The 22,500-nt window shown below is 33.4% G+C and overlaps 1 protein-coding gene across 7 annotated transcripts in view; it reads right to left on the bottom strand.

Annotated features, from left to right (window-relative positions):
- LOC113815091 (uncharacterized) overlaps positions 1-22,500 on the bottom strand; it is a 23,702-nt gene that overhangs the window by 389 nt on the left and 813 nt on the right. The window contains exons 2-17 of one of the 7 annotated variants that reach the window (XM_070144871.1): positions 21,812-21,875; positions 18,083-18,195; positions 14,997-15,274; positions 14,407-14,535; positions 14,129-14,284; positions 13,619-13,723; positions 13,177-13,380; positions 11,009-11,133; positions 10,436-10,533; positions 9,793-9,932; positions 8,813-8,915; positions 7,056-7,112; positions 4,599-4,783; positions 4,094-4,260; positions 3,844-3,952; positions 1-2,769 (exon numbers count right to left, since the gene is read on the bottom strand). The exon at positions 1-2,769 is cut by the window's left edge and continues 389 nt beyond it. In XM_070144871.1, the coding sequence (XP_070000972.1) occupies positions 854-2,769; positions 3,844-3,952; positions 4,094-4,260; positions 4,599-4,783; positions 7,056-7,112; positions 8,813-8,915; positions 9,793-9,932; positions 10,436-10,533; positions 11,009-11,133; positions 13,177-13,380; positions 13,619-13,723; positions 14,129-14,284; positions 14,407-14,535; positions 14,997-15,222 (3,720 nt within the window). In that variant the 5' untranslated portion in view covers positions 15,223-15,274; positions 18,083-18,195; positions 21,812-21,875 and the 3' untranslated portion in view covers positions 1-853. Of the gene's footprint in view, positions 2,770-3,843; positions 3,953-4,093; positions 4,261-4,598; positions 4,784-7,055; positions 7,113-8,812; positions 8,916-9,792; positions 9,933-10,435; positions 10,534-11,008; positions 11,134-13,176; positions 13,381-13,618; positions 13,724-14,128; positions 14,285-14,406; positions 14,536-14,996; positions 15,275-15,544; positions 15,714-18,082; positions 18,196-18,426; positions 18,500-21,811; positions 21,876-22,500 lie in introns of those variants that run through there. The other 6 variants (XM_027367176.2, XM_027367201.2, XM_027367184.2 and 3 more) reach the window with 6 other exon arrangements.

Below are 22,500 nucleotides of genomic sequence, written 5' to 3'. Positions count from 1 at the left end.
ACAAAAATAGTCAACATTCATTTTCTCTGCATTATCAACCTTTAACCAACTCATGCCATATGGCGTCTATATCATGTAATGGCAAACTGGGAAAATGCTGGGTAACAAGCACCCATGCCATGTGTGGTCAAGATTGCTCTAAATTGTACTAAACAGTTGTTTGCTTGTCTGGTCCTGATATTCTGGCATTATTTCCTTAAAAAATGTAAGTCACGTCTAAAACTGTAGAGTAGGTTAAGTATATATTTTCTGTGCTTCTCTTTTTCACTTGAGTGGCTAGAGCCTAGCACATGGCTTGGTATGGTGCAGGAAAATCCCGGGGCAAGTGGATTGCAAAAAGCAAATGACAAAAAATATAATTGGTTTAAGTTTACACTATTATATACATAAAATACCTACAGCAAAATTGCACCCAAAATTAATGCTTTAGGTGACCCTGTATTATTTGACTGCACATCAGTTTCATCGAAGTATCCAATAACTTCAAGAAACTTTTGGAGTTATAATTGGAAGGGTCCTTTTGAACTTGCAGAGGTATACAAAAGGAATCTACATAGAAATACAACAGTGTACAAAAGCTTACATTCTTAAAAACTCCCGCAGTTAGTTACTGTTTTAATTTATTTTTCTTTGAAGATGAAATGTAACAACACGGCTAAGTTTTGTCCAATCTCTTGATCTTTTAAAAACATCAAAACCTACGTAAAATTGTTAAAATTGTTCTATTATCTAATCCTTCACATCGTAATTAAATGACATCATATGAGTATTATGGAATAGAAAAAAATTTACAACTGTTGTACTGAAAGCATGTAATCCTAAGAAAATCACAATAAAACAGTTATTGCACTTTTCACTTATCAAACATTGATTTTAGTCTATTGAACTCTTCATTTTTTGATTGAGACCTCTGGACAGCACGTTTAGGTTCTGGTGCGCTCTCAGTTTCAGGATTGGTCTCATGGACAGGAGTTTCAACTTCTGGTTGTTTTTCACTTTCAGAATCAGAACTACTGACAACTTGTTCAGCTGCTGATTGTTTTTCATTTTGAGCATCAGATATTCTTTCAGTTTCAGATATTCCTTCTTCTTCTTGCTGACCGACAAAGAATGAAGGTTTTACAGGTTCTTCACCACTCACAGGCAATGAGTTTGAAGACTCTTCTTTTGCAAGATCATCAGGAGGACTATCAGTTTCATCATTTTTGGGAGTGTCTTTCTTAGATTCATGTTGGCTCTCAGGCAGTGAGTGCAGGTCCTGAGATTTCTCACTAATATTCTCTTTGGGTTTGTCTTCTTCACTGGCAAAGATCTTGCTCTCTCCTCGCTCTCTGATGGTGTCTAGACCATCCAGCATGGAGTCTTTGGTCAACACTCTCTTAAATTCTCTAGTCTGAGCTGTTATTGTGGGACTTGGTAAATTTGCCACAAAACTGTTTGAATCTGTTCCTGCCATAGCACTTTCTAGAGAATCATCACTGCCTACATAAAACAATTTTTTATCATCTTTGTCAATTTCAGGGCTGTTATCCCCTTCCTTAGCCTTAAATCTGGCTGTGAGCTCCTTCATCAATGGGTCTTGCAAACTTTCTCTGGGTGAAGCTTGAGCACTGGCATCACTATCTGAATCTGGTTCATGGACTGGGATGATTATAAATTTATTCAAATGACGAGCTAATGGACTATCAGGAGAGGATGGAGGTATATCATCAAAGCTAGACATGCGTTTCAAGACTTTGAATGGATGTTTCCTTATCACTGGGGTGCTTGGGACACTACTTGTTGATAATCCTTTTCCTGCTTGAGGGAATGGTGGTGGTACTGGTGGTGGGGATGAGAGGGGAAGAACAGGTGCAGATGCAGAAACCTTTAACGATGATTCATTATCAGTGCTGTCCTCTTTAGGATCTGTCTGTAATTCAAAGGGTTCAGGTTTCTTCTTGGCTTTCTTATCAACTATGGAATAAACTGGCTCAACAGATATACTCTGCTCCGTTGGCTTCTCTTCCATCTCAGGTTTCTCTTCCTCTCCATGAATACTTCTCTCTTTCTCTGCCTTTTCCACTTCAGCTTTAACATCTTCAATAGTTTGATATCCTGGATCCTGGCTTGCCTTGTCTTCTGATTCTCCATTTGCTATTTGCTCTTTATCAGCCATCACTTGTGGCAAGGATTCATAACCAGGATCAGTAGATAAACTAGATCCTTCTTCTTTTCTTGATTTACTTTCTTTACCTGTCTCTTCTTCATTTTCTGATGAGCTTCCATCTTCCTCAGCTCCAGTGTCTGGTAAAGGAGGCAATTCTCTTGCCTGGATATCACTATTTGATAATCGTTTAGGACTACTTGAGTGAAGCTCTTGGTCGTCTTCAAGGATAGATGCATTCGTCTCACTATCAATCCTCTTCTTTTCACTTCCACTGACGATCCTATCCAGTGAAGCCAATACCTCCTTTATCTCATTTTCACTAACACTCTCTGTTTCTTTCCTATGCACTTCTGCAGATGTTGTTTGCCTTTCTGCCGTTACAAGTGGGGATTCTGGGAGAGGTGTTTTGGCCCTGGGTGTTTTGTGGACGGTGGATGGTGTGTTTGGCTCGGAGCTGCAAGGAGTCGCTGGCTGGATTTCAATGGTTGGTATCACCTGAAGCCTGCTGTTGTTTCTTTCATCATTAACAAAGCCTGGGTTGTCTACACCTTTCCATTTACCTTTTGACTTCAGTTCTTCTGTGCTATTCCAAAGGCCATACAGAAAGTATATGAGGAAGCCTACATGCAATAAGGAAAGTTTAGGAAGCAGTGTTAGTAGCATGCAGCATACTCTATTTGTGAAAAGTTTGTTAAAAAGCCAAATTGTACATCCCGTGCACTATGCAAATGTGTTCAAAATATTTCATTACACTATATAACTTCATCTAAGAGCATATTGTATTACCATACCCACTGATGTTGGAAGGGCATTCAAAATATTTCATTAAACAATATAACTTCATAACTTCATCTACGAGCATATTGTATTACGATACCCACTGATGTTAGACGGGCATACACTATCCACAATGGTTTTGTTTTATTATTTTTTAATAAAGAAACAATTACTATGACCATATGACCTCATCTATTCACCCCATTTGTTGAATCATTACGAGACAGGTTTTCATCTTCATAACTAATATCATCGTTATGAGCACTATCACTATAATAATAAAAATAATAGCAACAATGTTAAGACCAATAACAGCAGTAATAGATTTTTTTTCATCTGAATTTCAAGGAAAGGTATAAACAGGTGAGGTGGGGTTGGTATAGTAATCAATCTTGTGACTAAGTGCTTGAGGAACCATCTATGTGTGAAAAAAATTAAGAAAACAAAACAAAATTGGACAGCGCATTGATGGTAATTTTTTAAAAATAATTATATCAATGCTGATGATAATCATACCATCAGGCTCACATTATATTATATACCCAGTCCTCTTACAGTGATTTATCTATTTCCATAAAAAAAGTCTTTAACTTGCACTAAATTTTCCATCACTATGGATCTATCACTGTAAATCCACCTTCTTTTTGTATAAATGAAAATAATTTACTATAAAATGACCCTTCTAATATATGAAATCCAGAGGATTAAGCCCTTTACTATTTGGAATTATACACTATGCTCTAGGTTTGGATTTTACTGTTATGACATGCAGAACTTTACTCCCCTTGCATAACAATTTTGCCAAGCAAAACTAAGGCAAAAAATAAAAAGCTTGCAAAACCAGACTAGCAAATTTAAAGTAATGCTATGATGTTATAGAGAAACTTATAAACATGGAAAAAAATATTTTTGCTTACCTAATGCCATCCACACTGAAAACCGAATCCACGTGGCTGGTGATAAATTAAACATCAAATACAGGTTTATGAAGGCACTGAGGGCTGGAATCCAAGGTACTAAGGGCACCTGAAAAAGATACACACATATAGTTACTCTTATAATCAATTTAATAGTACAAAACCAATCAGAAGGATTCAATTCACAAACCAAAACATAGAAATGATGCGATATGATACAGATCTTTTTCTCTCTCTTTTTAAGACATACCTTGAAAGTAAGTTTTTTCTTAGATTCTGGCTGTCTTGCAATGACAACAACATTGACAATCACCAAAACAGATGAGATAGAAATGCCAACTATGGCTCCAACATCACCGGCAGCAATTGCTTCCTGTAAGACCACGAGCAAGATTCCAAGAACACTTGAGAGGATACCTGCAAAAGACAAAACCTTTAAAATTTCTGTGACACGAAGTTTTAAAACAAAATGAGATATAATGAATTAAATTATTATTATCTTTTTTTTTTTATAGTGACTACATATACAGTTTTTATTTCTACTCTTGCTCCTTTCTTGTTTCTTTGTCTTCTCTTGTCTTTGTCCTATTTTACTTCCTTTGTTTAAGCAAGAAGATGTATAAATTTGTTTGCATATGAGTTTGGACAGAGTACATAAAAGGAGTGAATGCACTGCTTGAAAGTGTGATAATACACAAACCTAAATCTAGTCGGCAATGTTTGAGAATAAATATAGAAAAATATGCAAAACTCACAGAAAACTAAAGTGGCATAGCTGGCTAGTGATGCTGTCAAATCTGTTGGTTCCTTCAAGCCTTTTATGTTAAATAGCTGTTGGAAATAATCACTTGCTGAGTACTTAGAGTTGCTGAGACCTGGCTTTGTTCTCCCTCCAGCCTCACTAAGGCCCTGCGCATCCCCATCTTCATCTTCAGCATACCTGAAAGATACGATTATGAGGAGCTTACCTTAAGCAATGGTTTTTATTCTTTCAATATAACCCTGAAACAATACTGACAGGTGATATTTTCACATTCATATCACAATTTGTCTAATTATCATTATGATCCTGACATATGAAAATAATATTCAGTAAAAGAAGTCATAAATAAGGCTAATAACATATCTTACAATAAGACCAAGTGAAATTAAAATGATTGGTACCATTATAAGAATTACAATACTATATAGCAGTGTTGTCCAAACTGGGGTCTGCAACACAAATTATAAGGGTACGTGAACAAACAAGGAACAAAAACACACACACACACACACACACACACACACACACACACACACACACACACACACACACACACACACACACACACACACACACACACACACACACACATACGCACGCACGCACGCACGCACGCACGCACGCACGCACGCACGCACGAACGTAGAAACATCACATGTTCTATAAGTCATCTTTTGTATTTGTGTATTAAATTCGAATTTATAGACCAACACTCCTGCAATACAGTCTTTTCATAATTATTATATTATTTGCATTATCCTAAATAAAACAGTTTGTTTAGCCATGGTGGATGGGGGAGGGGGGGTGGTTCATAACAGTGCAAAAATGTTTGGACACTGCTATATAGTATAACAAAAACTGGATATTTCATAAAAAGTAATACCAGTATTAAAAAGGTACTTGCAGTACAGTAGTTTTAGGGTTTAAAAACTATATTGAATAATGTTACAAGCTTCTAAACATATCCTTATAATTTAAAAGAACATTACAAGTAACACTAACTTAAAAAAAAAAAAGGGGGGGGGAACACAAATTTAAGATTAGAAAAGTCAGGCAGTACATACTAAACTATAAATTCATAACAGTTATAAATATAGAAAATCTCAGCTGTATGCAAGCTCTATGTCAACAACACTGCATCTACCTACAGGTCAAATCCTGAAAACAAACACTCTTACCTAAAACGTAAAATAATAGTTCAAACAAACCACCCGTTTTCTAATTCTCCAAGGACCAGCGTGAAGGTTATAGCAATAAGGTATGAGAGCCATACTGGAAATACTGAGTGAGCTGACTTTTTGCATGGCATATCTAGGGACATGGGAAGACAAAATTAAGAGAAAAATCTACTTCAGTAACTCTCCAAGTCTCAATCACTCTTTCCCTTCCATCAACCCCATTTTCTTTTCTGTCTTGGAGTATAGATACAGCCCTGTTTGCTATGTGTTTCAGAGATGTAGCACACCGCTGATTCACAGGACTCTTTCCATCTTTGCTTTGCTAGGTTTCACCCTCAAGCTCTAAGACTACACAAAGTCAAAGAGGTCAATACTTCTGATTAAGCTCTCATACCTGGTAACTTATCACACCTGTTATTTGGCTCCTATTCAGCTCAATCATTATCAAACACTGTCTGAAACATCAGAAGTACATAATATCTTGTCTTGATAATTTTTTTTCTCCTGACAAAAAAATCCTTACAAAGCTAATACTACTAAACTCATTGCTGCCCAGTGAATGTAATGTAATTATGTTTTTGAATTTTGTTTGCACATAAATGGCTCCACAAAAGTTCTGCCACCAAAGAGTCAATTAGCAGGCCTACAAGACATAACCTGATTTCCCCTTTCCTTCAAAATGTTTTTTTCTAACTTTCTTAATACTGATGCATTTATTGTCCTTACTGACATTTCGATTATGCCATCATCAACACTAATAACAATTTTTTTTTTAAATGATAAAGACCTTACCAAAATTCAAGGAAAAGGGTAAACGGTTGAGACACGAGGACTAGTAATTAACGCCTTGGGGAATAAGCAGTTGTGGAGTCATCAATGTACACAATATTAAAAACCAAATTCATTCTGGACATTGCATGTACTTTCACCATCGCATCAATGATAATGATAATGATTGATGATATATATATATATATATATATATATATATATATATATATATATATATATATATATATATATATATATATATATTTATATATATATACATATATACATATACCCACCCACCCTGCCACATATAGACAAGCTGATGATAAGAAAACTTAAAGATTATGTGAAAATCAAGTAAAAATTACAAAGACTGCTAAATGGAAACACTCATATACAGGTATACCCATTCTTTTTGCATTCTCCATATCAAAAGAATAATACAATAATCACTGACAAAAAAAAAAGCACATAACATCGCAGCTGATTATCATACTTACGTAGATTTAAGTAATGTATACTCAGAATTCCAGTTTGTGATCTCCAAGTCTGTATATCTGAAAGCAGGAGGACAAACACATAACAAACATAATTAACCACACAGCACAATCCATATTACCCATATAGAAAAAAGGACATACCCAATACATTACAAAATATCTTTTATGGCCCACATTGAATAAGAAGTCAAAATAATATGAAGATGACAACATTACTCGTAGGTGCTTCTTTTCTTTTATTCTGCCTCATTTTGAGAATTGTTCTCCTGTCTAGTTATCTGCTGCAGACTCACACTTAAGACTGCTTGATTGTTCTTTTAATCAAATTTGGACATTGGACATTGTAGAGTTATTGAGGCTCTTTCAGCCTTATAAAAGATTGTGACTTAAATTTGGACATTGAACATTGTAGACTTATTAAGGCTCTTTCAGTCTTCTACAAGATTGTAACTGATAATTCACATCCCCTAATTCACAAGATTCCACCTGATTTTTTTCAACCTGGAAGAATTATTAGAAGTTCCATGACCCTCAATTCAATGACATTTGATGTAAGTTGATCATCTACAAGTCAGTTTTCTAGGTGCTTTTTTACTGCTACTTGCATACTCTGAAATAGTTTGCCTTCAGAGATTGTAACTTCTCCAACTCTTGATAAGTTTAAAAGATCAGCTAACATGTTTTTCTTACATAAATATCTGACTTTCTATTCTCTTATTCTTTCTTAGTTGTATCTTGACTTGCACCGACAACTTTGGTGGTATAAATCTCAATTTTTTCAGTGTGGCTCTTTATATAGCTTACTATAATAATAATAATAATAATAATAATAATAATCATAATAATAATTATTATTATTATTATTATAATAATAATAATAATAATAATAATAATAATAATAATAATAATAATAATAATAATAATAATAATAATAATAATAATAATAATAATAATAACAACAACAATAATAATAAACAGGCTGAAACATTAATCCAGCAATTTAAAAAAGTTTGGATTTTTTTGCTTGTGGCACAAATATCACTCTATACTGTCTATATCTACCAGGGTTTATTTACTATGGTTGATGATATATTACCTTGGACTATTGATATTCAACCACTATGCATGCTTCTTAAAAAATCCACATAAAAACATTATATATACTCAGTGAAAACTTGCTTCATGACAGATGTGAATAACCTGATGTATAAGTAGATTCTGACATAAATTAGCACATACTCCTTGTTTCTAGTGATCTTATCTTAATATGTACAGTACGATACGTTATCTGCCAACTTTGGAAGTCTGTACCGCTGCATGAGAAGGCAATACATGACTTTTATGCACTGAAGAACAAAGTCAGAGCCACAGAAAGTGTTAAGACAACCTTTTAGCCCAGGTCAAACACAAAAACATGCCTATCAACTATGTTTGACATACTAGTGCAGCATAGAAACTATCCCAAATTCATATCTACATAGTTGAAACTTTCATAATTTTTTTCTTTTCTACAGTTGAAAGTTATACATATAACAAGAGCAATAACAATTGTACCACAAGAAGCAAAGCTCATCCAACGCTACATAAATTCAGTGCTACTTAGAAAAAAGTTGAGTTCTTGTTTGGAATCATACAATATTGGTGACTAGATAAATCACTAACAAGACTTAAAGCAGCTAAACCTAAGAATAAATTATACCAAACCCAACAGAAGGAAAAGTCTTTCCATATCACTATGCTGATATGTACTGTCTTACCTTAGCAGCATAACACAAACAGCAACTATGGAATAGGCCAAAAGTGTGCCAATACTCATCATATCCACAAGCGCATCTAAATTGAAAATCATTGCCATGATCCCTGGGGAAAAAAATATACTAGTGAAATATACTGCCAAAAACAAATGCATAATCAAGAAAAGAGTCGAGAAGAATGGAAGTTATGTGAGGGAACAGTAGTTGAGAAAAGGGTCAACATTTGGTATTTGCTCGACATGGCCTATTCACCTACATTTTTTCCTTCTTCAAGACCTCTAACACTAAAATATTTTCAGATAAGTATGATATAGATAATTACCAACATTTAATCCATAATATAAATGTTCAAGTTCACAGAATGCCGTTACAATAAACCTATCATAGTTAAATTAATTCATTTTCATAACAAAACAAGTAACTTTCAATGATAATATAACAAACAAGATATGTTTTGTTTTAAAACATGTTGACTGAGACTGGTTACAAATCAATAGTTCAGAGAAATCAAGTCAGCTGCGCTCATGGCGCAGTTGTCAATGTTAAGGAAATGGAGTCATGGCAAGTGTGATGTTCACATCTTTATCCGTGTTTTAGTTTTTAAAAAGTAAAGGATAAATTATGTGTGACAGATGGATTCGGCACACTGGCCTAATGTGAATGCTATGAGTGTTCTGGATCTGAAAGGTATTTATATAAATCATTAAGAAACAGATATATCTCACAAATACCAAATATTGACCAAATAAAGATTTTGTAAAAGTAAAAAGAGAGAATATGATAAAATTAACATCTGTCTATAAATATCAATATGCCATTACAAAAACTACACAAACTGTCTTAAACAGAAGAATAAATCTTAGTAATCACCCTAAGGATTCACTGTTTTAATACTATCTCTTCCTTTATTACTAATTAGACAAAATACACAGAAAGGATGCATCAAATTGGGAAAAGATTCAACCGAGCACGCTGCAACTCACCTGCAAAGAGTCCTGAAAGAACTGTTGCAATGGCTGGTGTCTTGAACTTCTTATTAACCTTCGATAAGAACCGAAACAGTAATCCATCATCAGCCATGGCATAAATAACACGGGGCAGGGGGAACATCGCACCAAACAAACTGTGGATAATTGGTGAAATCTTAACATGTATAAATTTTAATTCAGGATTATTAGTTCTATCATGAGCCCTAAAGATATCTTAAGGAGTCTTTATCTTCAGGTGTAAAGCCATTTCTTAGTGATCTTTTCAGAAAAAAACATTAAACCATTCTTGCTGAACAGTAATGCAGGATCAAAACTTTTGTCAATATATTTTTGAGAAACATATTACTAAATTTTGGGTACTTTATACTCTTAGGGTAAGAAGTGAAACACCTCATCTCTGCAATCATGACAAAAGGTCATGATGTGATGAGGCATCACTCAGTGTCTGAGTTTATTTGCATTGAAATGATAGCATATCACCTATCAGCAATGGGTTAATTACTACATTTATAACACTTACTGACCCATTTCTTTTCAAAACTGCCATATGACATTTGAATACAAAAAAATCAGTTATTCTAAATATATCTTCTGCTATGAAGAATTCCTCAGTACAACCTAACCTGAAGTTGCTAACCTGGCAGAAAATCCAAAGAGAGCTCCAATGCTGACAATCCATTTTGCGGTATTCATGTCTAGGCATTCAAATAGCTGCACCAATGGAGCATTTTCATCCTGAAATACAAAAAAATGTTAACTTATTTCAAGACAAGTTAAAAAAGGGAATAACATATCAAGACTTTTTGTTGCTTTCATCTGAGAGGGAGTCTCCTTCCATATGTTAGTCTGCTGTTTCCTTTACCCACCTGTCTGTCTGTCTGTCTGTCTGTCTGTCTGTCTGTCTGTCTGGCTGGCTGTCTGTCTGTCTGTCTGTCTGTCTGTCTGTCTGTCTGTCTGTCTGTCTGTCTGTCTGTGTGAGTGCAAATATGTGTGCATGTGTGTCAGTGTGTGTGTAAGCCCAGGAGGGTGGGGGGTGCACGAACTTGTGCATATGTTGGTGCTTGCTTCTGCATGTGTTTAGGAAGGAGAGTTAGCCTGCCTTGTATTTGAACACTGACAATGTTATATAAAATAGTTCTTCAATAAATCTAGTTTACGCATTGTGGGTTTTTCTACCATAAAATAGTGTTGAATTTCCAAAGCTTCTTACCTGCCAGCAATAAGGAAGTGCCAAAGTCGTGACAGCAGACATCCCAAAGTAAGCTATAAATACAAATAATAAGGACAGGCCAATGGACATGGGTATCGATCGCTCAGGGTTGATAGCTTCCTCTCCTGCAGAAAAACAAACATTTTGGAATGCATAAATAATGGAGCACAAGCGAAAATGGAAGGAGGTGAAGGCACAAAAGTAAAATGTAATGAAAATGATTACTGTAAGACAAAAAACCTATAATAAAGACAAAAACAATATGAAGACAATGATAATGAGGATTATCATAATCATACGATAATAATAATAACAAGAAGAAGAAAAATTATAATGATAATAAATAGAGATCAAATAGCAATAGTAATATAAATAATGTTGCTAAAAACAATAATAATACTTGTAATAGTAATGATAATAACAATAATATTAATAACAGCAATACTACTACTGCTAGTAATAGAAACAATAATAATAACAAAATAATAATAATAATAATAATAATAATAATAATAATATCAATAATAACAACAATAATAATAACTGATAATAACAATAAAATGATGGCACTACTACTACTAATAATAATAACAACAACCAAATGAAGAACAATAATAACAATAACAATAACAATTGATACTAATAAAGAGAATGATGACAATAGTAGTAGCAGTAATGATGAAAATAATAGTATTAATAGTAGTCGTAATAGCAGTAGTATTAGTAGCAATAGGAATAGTAGTAGTAATAGCAGTAGTATTAGTAGCAATAGGAATAGTAGTAGTAGTAGTAGTAGTAGAGGTAGTAACAGTAATAGTTGTAGCAGTAGTAGTAATAGTAGTAGTAATAATAATAGCAGCAGCAGTAGTAGTACTAATAGTAGCAGTAGTAATAGCAGTAGCAGTAATAGTAGAGACAGAAGTAGCAATAGTAGTATTAGTAATGTTAGAAATATTAGTAGCAATAGTAGTAGTAATAGTTGGAGTAATAGTAATAGTAGTAGTAATAGTAGGAGTAATAGTAATAGTTGTACTAGGTAGTAGTAGTAATAATAGTAGTAGCAGTAATAGTAATAGTAATAGTAATAGTAATAGTAATAGTAATAGTAGCAGTCGTAGTAGTAGTAGTAGTAATATTAGTAGTAGTAGTAGTAGTAATGATAGTAATAGCAATAGTAGTAGTAGTAGTAATAGCAGTAATAGTAGTAGTAATAAAATTAGTAACAGTAGTAGTAATAGTAGGAGTAATAGTAATAGTAGTAGTAGGTAGTAGTAGTAGCAGTAGTAGTAGTAGAAGTAGTAGTAGTATTAATAGTTGTTGTTGTTGTTGTTGTTGTTGTTGTTGTTGTTGTTGTTGTTGTTGTTGTTGTTCTTGTTGTTGTTGTTGTTGTTGTTGTTGTTGTTGTTGTTGTTGTTGTTGTAGTAGTAATACTAGTAGTAATACTAGTAGTAATACTAGTAGTAATACTAGTAGTACTAGTACTAATACTAGTACTAGTACTAGTACTAGTAGTAGTAGTGGTGGTGGTGGTGGTGGTGGTAGTAGTAGTAGTAGTAGTAGTAGTAGTAGTAGTAGTAGTAGTAGTAGTAGTAGTAGTAGTAGTAGTAGTAGTAGTAGTAGTAGTAGTAGTAGTAGTAGTAGTAGTAGTAGTAGTAGTAGTAGTAGTAGTAGTAGTAGTAGTAGTAGTAGTAGTAGTAGTAGTATCATTACCATAAATATTTTTATCATCATTATCATTATTATTATTATCAGTATTATCATCATCATTACAATTATCATTAAATTATAACAATATAAAGTCACTACAATTATCCTCATTATTATAATATCTATAGAAATCTATAAAAAAAAAAATAATAATAATAAATAATAATAATAATAATAATAATAATAATAATAATAATAATAATAATAATAAAAAATAATAATAAATGATAACAAACAATAAATGATAAATAATAAATAACGATGATTATAATTATAATTATAATAACAATAAAAATAACAATAATAATAACAAAAAACAAATTGTCAATATCATCATCATTGATATTATTCATCATTATTTTTCTTTCCAATAGTCACTACTCAATCAAACACCCTTTATACTAACATCATAAGGGTGTTTGATGTGTTAATGAAACATACAAGTTGCATCCTCGACTCACCTGTTGTGGCAATACAGTCAAAACCCACAAAGCCAAAGAAGCAGGTTGCTGCTCCTTGCATGATGCCTTTAAACCCATATGGAGCAAAGCCCCCATATCCATAGTCTTTTTCGTCGTCATCCGCAACATTTATGCATGTTGAGTTCGGATTTTTGCACGTTGCCTCTACATCTGCTGCAGGTATTGCCCAGTTCTTCCCTTCAGCTGTAGGGACACAGGGAAAAGAGTGCTTTGGTAAATGGACAAGGAAAGGAATGAGCACTATTTACATAAATTCCTTATTACTTGCAAATACTGATAATAATGATTATCGTTCTTCAGTCAAAAATTACAAATACTGTAGATGACCATTTTAACATGATACATGAAAAATACTACAACAATTCACTGTGCAAATTTCCACCCAAATTAATCATACCAACTATACAAACAGAAAAATTACCTTGAGTTCCTGCTGCAATGATGACATATGCAATTACCACTAAATTGATAAATGTGAAGATGTTGTTCATCATTGACGATTCTTTAACGCCAACCGCTAATACAACTAGGGAAAAAAAATAAGACCAGAAATTACATCACCTAACAGCGACAACAGTAATGAATGGTATCATATACATCTGATGTTGGATATCAACATAGCTATTTCGTAAGTATAAATATTTTTGTCTTTAGGAAAGGACCTTACTTTCTGCCCTATCCATGCTTTCTATGAGGATATGAACTATGAGGATATGAACATAACTTATTTCAGTCATAAGGATCTTTTCCCTTTCAAAATGACTTTCTAAATAGGACAAATACAAAGATCACAATGCACTGAAACGCACTCAAGTTATCTTCCATTTTACTTCTAAAATGCAAGGAAATAAGGACAGAAAATATATAAAATAGGCTACCATAGTTTCTAAAAAAAATTTGGAAAGCATTATAAAACTCATAAGAAACTTACCTGACAATATAAAGGAAAGCCCAAAGGCCAAGAAGTCTGGATATTCGGAGAGAAAGCTAACTGAAATGGGCATTGATTCACCCAATGCCTCTGACATGGAGTTATTTGCAAGTTTATCAACATAGCCACTATACCCTCTCGCAACACTTGCCGTGCCTGTAATATCAACATCCTCATCTTAACCTTTTGAACGTAAGTAAAGAGATCTACATGTGTATAGCAAAAGAAGCATGCATATAAGATACACCAATTGTAAAACTTCTAAACCTGCTCCTCACCAATCACATATTCTAAAATCAAGTTCCAGCCGATGACAAATGCAACAAACTCGCCAACGCAGACATAACTGTATATGTAGGCTGATCCTGCCTTTGGTACACGGGCACCAAACTCTGCATAACAGAGCCCTGGGGAAGGAAAAGGATAATTCTAAAGGCAACACTCATAACAATGTAATTAACATTTCAATTGTTTTTACTGAATTTTCCTCCAAATTACAAGACTTCCAGCAAATGATGTGATACTTCATGTAATGAAAAACTAAAAACTAAAAACTAAAACTAAAACTAAAAACAAAAAAAACAACAAAAAAATAATTTATATATATATATATATATATATATATATATATATATATATATATATATATATAAATAAATACAAATACATATAAATACAAATAAATACATGAAAATAAAAATGAATAAATAAAATGGCACAGGTAATTTTTCTTTGAGGATAGGTCAGATAGCAAATGCTAATAACAATAACCTACATTACTCCTCCAAACCAAATAAAACAACTTTACACCAAAGGCCTCTCACACAATCTAAAACCCCAACAGAATACATGGACCAAATTAACTCACCTGCAAACACTGACGCAACAGCAGCAATGAGGAATGAGATGGTGACTGCAGGCCCAGCTGTGTTCTTTGCCACTTCACCAGCTAACACATAAAAACCGACACCGACAGTTGAGCCAATACCGAGTGCTGTCAGGTCAACGGTGTTCAGAACACGAGGGAGTGATGTATCGTCAAAAGTTACAAATTTCCTCCTGGTCAGACGGTCTATTGTCTTTTTTACAATCATTTTGGAATGTGTATGGCCTGAGTAAGGGACTGTTACCTTACACAACTATCATCTGAAAAGAAACCCAAGTATCACATAAATGCCTAAATTTAGAAATCACTCCATATACAACTAATATGGAGAAGAAACACTGTAATAAAGCTTCAAATTACTTTCCAAAGAAATTTTTAAAAACTTTATCACTCTGATGTTAATAGAGCTTCTACAGTTTAAATTACTGATACCAGAGAGAGCACATTTTCACATTGTAAGCATAAATCAAAATTATCTTAAATAAAGTATTTGCTGTTACAGTATATGAAAAAAGTGTGAACATCAATACCTGAAACCCTGAGATAACTGTGCGAATAATCAAACTCCTTTAAAACACTTGCAGATATGCCTTGAGACAAAATTCTCACTCTCAACACAAGACAAACATCTCTAATGAGAGAAAATGGTGGAGATAGATCAGCATGCTCTAATTATCTGTTACTGAACAAACCCAGATTTAATAGTCTTATCAAATCATCTGACCAGGTCATGCATCCTTGAGCCAAAGATGGAGATAATACTCAGATATGGAAAGATAAGATCATGCGAGTTAGTAAAGCATACCTATAATCATTAAGAGTTCAGTATTATTAAGGTAGATTCTAATATGCTCCATGAGACCATGTAAACATGCCATACTATAATGAAAGATTTGAGGCAATGTTTGCTCTCATCTTAATTTATGGCTTAATACTCTTCTGCCATCATATATCACCTGTGTAATCATATCATCACTTAAACCGAAACACACATCTCATTCCTCTTCTTTTATCATTCCAATTCCATCACTAGCTTTTTTCCTTCAACAGGAGCTAACCTTTTGCTTATACCATCAACGGTATAGCTTAAACCATGTGGCTCTGGGTACATGCACTGTCCACTGTAGTTTTGTTTGTCAATTCTTCTTACACATAAATGGGTCCACAAGTACTTGATCCCTATGGAGATAATTGCCAGGCCTACCCATCCTCATCTGTTTACCTAATACCTTGAATTTTCTTTTTTTTCTACTGCAATCATTATTGTTATCAGCATTATTCTTATTGTTGCTTTATCACTATAAGACTATTAACAATATCAAAAATAAAAACAATCATCCTCTTTTTCTTCAAAAATTCAAAGAATAGGGTAAAAAGGTGAGTTCAGGTAGGCCTAGTGATTGTCTCCTTGGAGACTTAAGCACTTGGGTAGACAAAATTAACAACCTAAAGTCATAGTAGACAGAGCATGCATGTATGGCATCCTGATATCAATAATTTACTTTATTCTATTTCTTACTTTTTGTATTATCTCTCTATCCGTGGCACATTTCTGAACATGGTTTATGATTCTTCATGGAGTTGTAAAGTACACCAAAGGACTACTATTCATCTTACCAATAAGCCATAAAAACAAAACAAAACAAAACAAAAAAAGATTCACTAATGTATACCAATCTAAATGTACCTCACAATCTTCACATTACTCCATCCATACTAATCACATAAAAGAGTACATCCTTATCACAAATCTTTAAGCTTCTTGTCTCCTATTTACAAATAGTTATTACCAAGTTGTTAATCTGCTCTGCTATCAGTGAGAGTCACAAACCCAATTTCTTCTGCTATGAACATGATACTGATATTATTATCTCTATGAATAAGAACAAGAACAAGAAGAATGAGAAGTGATGATTATAACTGAAATATAAAAATTGATGATGATGTGATAATGACAACAACAGCAATACAAACACTATGAAAAAATAATTAAATATATGTTGTTCAGCAGGAATACAAAAGGAGGAGGAGGAAAAGCTAATAAAAGATAATGATTATAACTGACAATGATAATAATGGATGACTGATGATGACAATGATAATGACAATGATGACGCCACTATAATACTTAAAATCAAGCATCTTGTACATGTACATAGCTTTTTGCAATCTATAACTCAATCTCTATCCTGAACATTATATCACTATTTTCTGCAGTACACTATAATTATCAACAAATTGTAAATCATCATCCAAAGGAGAACAATTCAAAATACATATAGTAACTTTACAACAAACCCAAAATGTATCTGAATCTGCTTTATCTTTTCTTCTGTTTCTTATCCTTATCATCAATGATAAACCTTCATTACCACTCATAATCTTGAAACTAATCATTACTGTAATCAATTTATATACACAATAACTTTCTGGGGCAGTTTTGTATTTATCAGTATACCTCCATTTTAGAAAATTCTATATTAATTTTGTAATGAATGATGATATCTATCATGATTATATATATACTTCTTATTCCAACTCTGCTACATTTAGTTTTACAAACTTTACCAATCAGTAAGCATATACTTTCATAAACAACACTAATACAACAATATCTGTTTCATTATTACCAATGGCACCATGCTGTTTTATGGCTGTCAATATCATTATCAAAGTTGTGAAAGGAAAATAGCAATAGTATTAAACTATATCTATCAACTGTAAATATATCTTCATAACTAATAACTTTTGAATCAGCTTAATATCCTGCAACTCTAAGAAATACCCTCAAATCTGGTGCTTTACAGATCTTGCTCACAGTATAAACAAATCTGAGGTTGTATATATTTCCAGGACCTTTACCAGTACCTGTCTCAAGTGTAGCTTCCTGTATTTCTAATCACATTAGAACCATTTTGAAATCTTTCTGTAATTAGTATAAGGAAAATCTGCAACATTTATATTCAAGCATGCATGTTTTTTTTCTTTTGCAATCATACATTTGAGATGGTGTTAGTCAATTAGTTAATAGGCACAATCCAAACTGGGTTTCTGGCTATCGAAAATACCTTATCAACTTATCCTCCAAAAATCCCAAGTACTCTTGGACATCTTGGTGGCACAACAACATCCACAGATAGTGCCATTATCTGATAAGATCATTGTATCAGAACATATGACCCTGGAATTTCAAAATTTCAAAACTGCAATTACATTCTCTTATTATGATTTTGACCATTTTTGTACATCATGCACTGACAAAATATAGAGTTACATGATTCATGCATTTTTTTTAATGAAACATACTAAAAACACTGTTAACAATGCACAAAATTTCCCCATCACTATAAATAAAACATCTTTTCCACAACTATATATAACTGCACATGTATGAAGAGAATCAGAAACTCACTTATAAATGCTTATAACAAGAAGTGTGCAGTGGAAATGTCTCCCAAACAATGTAAAAAGTAATATCCTTGATAGGTTATCTATGACTGTATCCTGTCTTCCCCTTAGGATGAGATTTCATCAAGTTGTCAAAGTCTTCATATATATAATTCTGCTCTTGAACATTCATACGTTTGAACCAAATTGCAGTAATTTCTGAGAAGCTATCTCAATTTAAACTTTCCATCCATCCATTATGACATAAGTTACCATCTTTTCTCTCATATTTTGAAGGAAAATTGCCTGTCTTGCAACTATTTTTCTTATCTATCGAGTTGTACACACAAGACTGATTATGCTGGGTTCCATATTCATTACTTAGTGCCATTATCAATACAATTGTTGAGAATATGGCCTTAGCTCTCTCTCCCCTCGTCTTGTTCTTCTCTTCTCTTTGTCTTCTCTCCTCTCCTCTCTTCTTCCTATCTCCCTTCCTTTCTCATTGCCTGCCTAAATGGCTTCCTTCTCACCTTCATTCAATCCTTCCTGCCTTCCCTCCCTCCCTCCATCTCTCCCTCCCTTTCCCTTCTACCTTACTTCCCTTCTTCCTTTCTCCTCTCCCTCCCCCCCCCCCTCCATCTCTCCCTCCCTTTCCCTTCTACCTTACTTCCCTTCTTCCTTTTTCCTCTCCCTCCCTCCCTCCCTCCATTCTACCCTTCTACTCTTTTTCCCTTCTTCCCTCCCTCTATTCTACTCTCCTCCCCATATTTCCTCCCTCCCTCTTTTCTATCCTTCTTCTCTTCTCCCTTTCTTCTCTCCCTCACTCACTTCATCATATCCTTTTTCCCTTTCATCTTCTACCCTTTTTACCTCCCTCTCTCCATTCTACCCCTCTTCCCTTCCCTCACTCCCTCTTTTCTATTCTTCTTCCCTTCTTCCCTCCCTCTTTCCATTCTACCCCTCTTCCCTTCCCTCACTCCCTCTTTTCTATCCTTCTTCCCTTCTTCCCTCCCTCTCTACCTTCATCATTGTTCTCAACTGTATCACTTACATATCTTCTTTCTCCTTCTCTCTCTTACTCCAATGCCATATCTATTTCTGTCTCTATTTCTATTTCTTGCTCTCACTCTCTTTCTACTCCATTTTTTTTTTATAGTGTTCTTACACTTTAAAAAAATAAGAATGAATTGTAAACATAAATAACTTTATGACTGTGAAATATTCCAACTACAGATAATGAGTACAAATCACACCAATAGGAAGAAAGTACTTAAGAGCAAGCTCCTCTACACCTGTGTGATTGGGACATAGATTTGTCACATAACGAGGCATCACCCAGAGTCTGTGATCATTTGCTGACGTAACATCACAGTGGTTCCTAACCTTTTCAAACACCTACACATCAACTGCTCCCAAACATCAGCAATTCCAATTCTATTTTTCCTATTATATATTCTTTGGCTAAGCAAAATAAAATAATATTTTGACATATGTACAAACTCTATTTCAGCAACTGTAATACAATACAAGTTGAAGGCAAAACTCCGAAGTAAGTTCTTTGACAAACACCCAGAAAATAGCCAATTATATTTTCTGATCCACTAGTTGGAAATCACTGTCTAACATTCGGTTATAAATAAGAACCTGATTTCACAAACTAATAAGGTTCATCAAGCTTTCCTAAACATTCAATATCAATTGTGCATTCACACCTTTTCAAGCTATTACTCCATCAATGCTGTCATCAAAAAGCAGGCAAACAGTTAACATTCACAGCAAGTTTGTGTTTTTTTGTTTTTTGTTTTTTTTTTGTTTTATACCAAGCTGGATATCTGACCAGGTGTGATCCATTACACTCAAGGTATCTGTTCTTCATCCATAAAAAAGTGAAAATATTTAAAACTAGCTAACGATAAAGTTATAACACAATTCTTTTTTCATATAAATTCTATTATAATGTATATCAAATAACTGTCATAATTTAGTCTTTTTCAAATATAATTTATATACAGATTTCTGTATCAATATAAAATTAAAACAAAACAGCTTGATTAAACCAGTTTTCTTTTGATAGGTGTACAATAACATCTGCAGTTTGCATCGTGACAAAAAATGTAAAACATCCTTATTATTATATTTGCCTTTAATAACATAATCTGCATTTAAATACAGAAATTAGTTTTTATGGACCCATTCCATATAACCCAATCAACTGCACGATATGTCTTGATGAAAGCACAAATTAACAAACAAAACCCTGACAAGTCTCTATACTCTCAAGCACCAATCTCACTAATCTTTACCTATCTGGGTACAGTTACACATAACGAACCACATGCTTTCCAGAAAACCATTTTCCTCGTTAGAACCTTCGATGAAAAGACATTTTAACCACCACCACCACCTAAACAAATCCTCCATATAAATAAGTGCAATCCTGATTCTTGTCTTTGTTATAAACTACCAATCAATCAGAGAGCACTGCAACTTTAGCAAAGTGGTTAATAATATCCAATCACCTTTAGGTATGTGAGGTAAACAAATGTTCATGTTATCAAACAGATTAGGTAAAGACAGTTGATAGGAATATAAAATCGTTAACAGGTTTAATAAATTTTGTCACTTTAAAAAATGAATATCCTGAATTAATATTTCTCCTACATACTTATATATTCTCTACAAATATTAACAACAACAAAAATTGGATTCCTTTTTACGTATCCTTTTCTATTTTTCCTCAAAAGCAACGAATACCAGGAACATGAAAAGCATAAAAAGTGAATCATAGTTATTCCAGTTTATATTTTACATATATAAACAACTAAGAGAGGAAAAAAAGGAAGCTTTTTGTATAAGGCTTTTCATGAGATAAAAATAAAAAAATTAGGACTAATTCTACATGCATCATCAACTTTTTGTTAATAACTAAATAAACCATTTTTGCACTTGATTGTTAAATGACGATGAGATACAAACAATAATGAATTAAGAGACAAAGTTCAGAAAACTTAAATCTTCGTGGTTTTATACCTCCACTGAAATGAGTATCTAGCTCCAAATTCTACTGATCATATGCTGAAAAAATATTCACCATTGCATATTGTGCACTAATGAAAAATATATATATATTTTCTTTTCTGCCAGTACAGAAGGTAACAACAATTCCAATCTTTTATTCATATCTGAAACTGATACAGTCCATTTGATAACGACTGGATATCTCTGTAGCCTATACATCCATTTAAATAGCTACCCTTTATGACCAATCCAGTTCTCAATAAACTCTGAAATCTAATTGGAAATACGTTTTTGAAAGAAGATAACAATGCTTTAACAGTAAAGGCAAGACATATAAGACTTCGTATATCACAGAAGTATAATTTACAAAAACACTTTCATATACTCACCAAAACATCATCTTATTTCCTCTTCTAAAGTGAGATGCATAGGGATGAACAACTGATGTGACAGCTGTTGAGATAAAATTAGAGAAGATTCTTAAATACTCTAGTAAAAGTAACAGGGATTACTGTAAATTAAGCTCTTCAGAGTTGAATGTGTAACAAAAGTTGCTTGTGAGATACAATATACCCAGGATAGAGTTTTCCTTGAAATATGTTTCAATTTACTAAAAATCTCTCTATATCCTTAAAAAATGTCCATCTATTCCCTAAATGGAATCATTATACAATTAATAATACCTTACATGGCAAAACCATTCATTTATTTTTTGCTTGTTTGTTTCATATAACCTTCCAATTATCATTTGTTTCAATTGTTCCATGTGTAATAAGTGGGTTTTCTATTGATAATGGTAATAAATACATAGTGATCACATCCCTCTCAGACTAAGTTCTTGTTACTCCAGCCATTTCTGGGAAACCATACACATTAATGTATGAACCAAAAACCTTCCGAAGCCGTGGCTAATGCCTGCAGACTCCAACCCATTACTATATTTTTCTACTGGGCCCAAACCACCAAATTGCGTGACATTTGTCAAGGCCACTTTTCTTCACATCCAACATTATTCTTGAGTTGCGGTTGAAGTACATAGAAGATAGGTTTCTTTGAATCACCCACTCCATTGCTTGCA

The sequence above is a fragment of the Penaeus vannamei genome, chromosome 32, assembly GCF_042767895.1.
Source record: "Penaeus vannamei isolate JL-2024 chromosome 32, ASM4276789v1, whole genome shotgun sequence".
NCBI lineage: Eukaryota > Metazoa > Arthropoda > Malacostraca > Decapoda > Penaeidae > Penaeus > Penaeus vannamei.
Note: the sequence above shows the minus strand (reverse complement) of the source record. Positions and strands in the feature narration are given on the sequence as shown.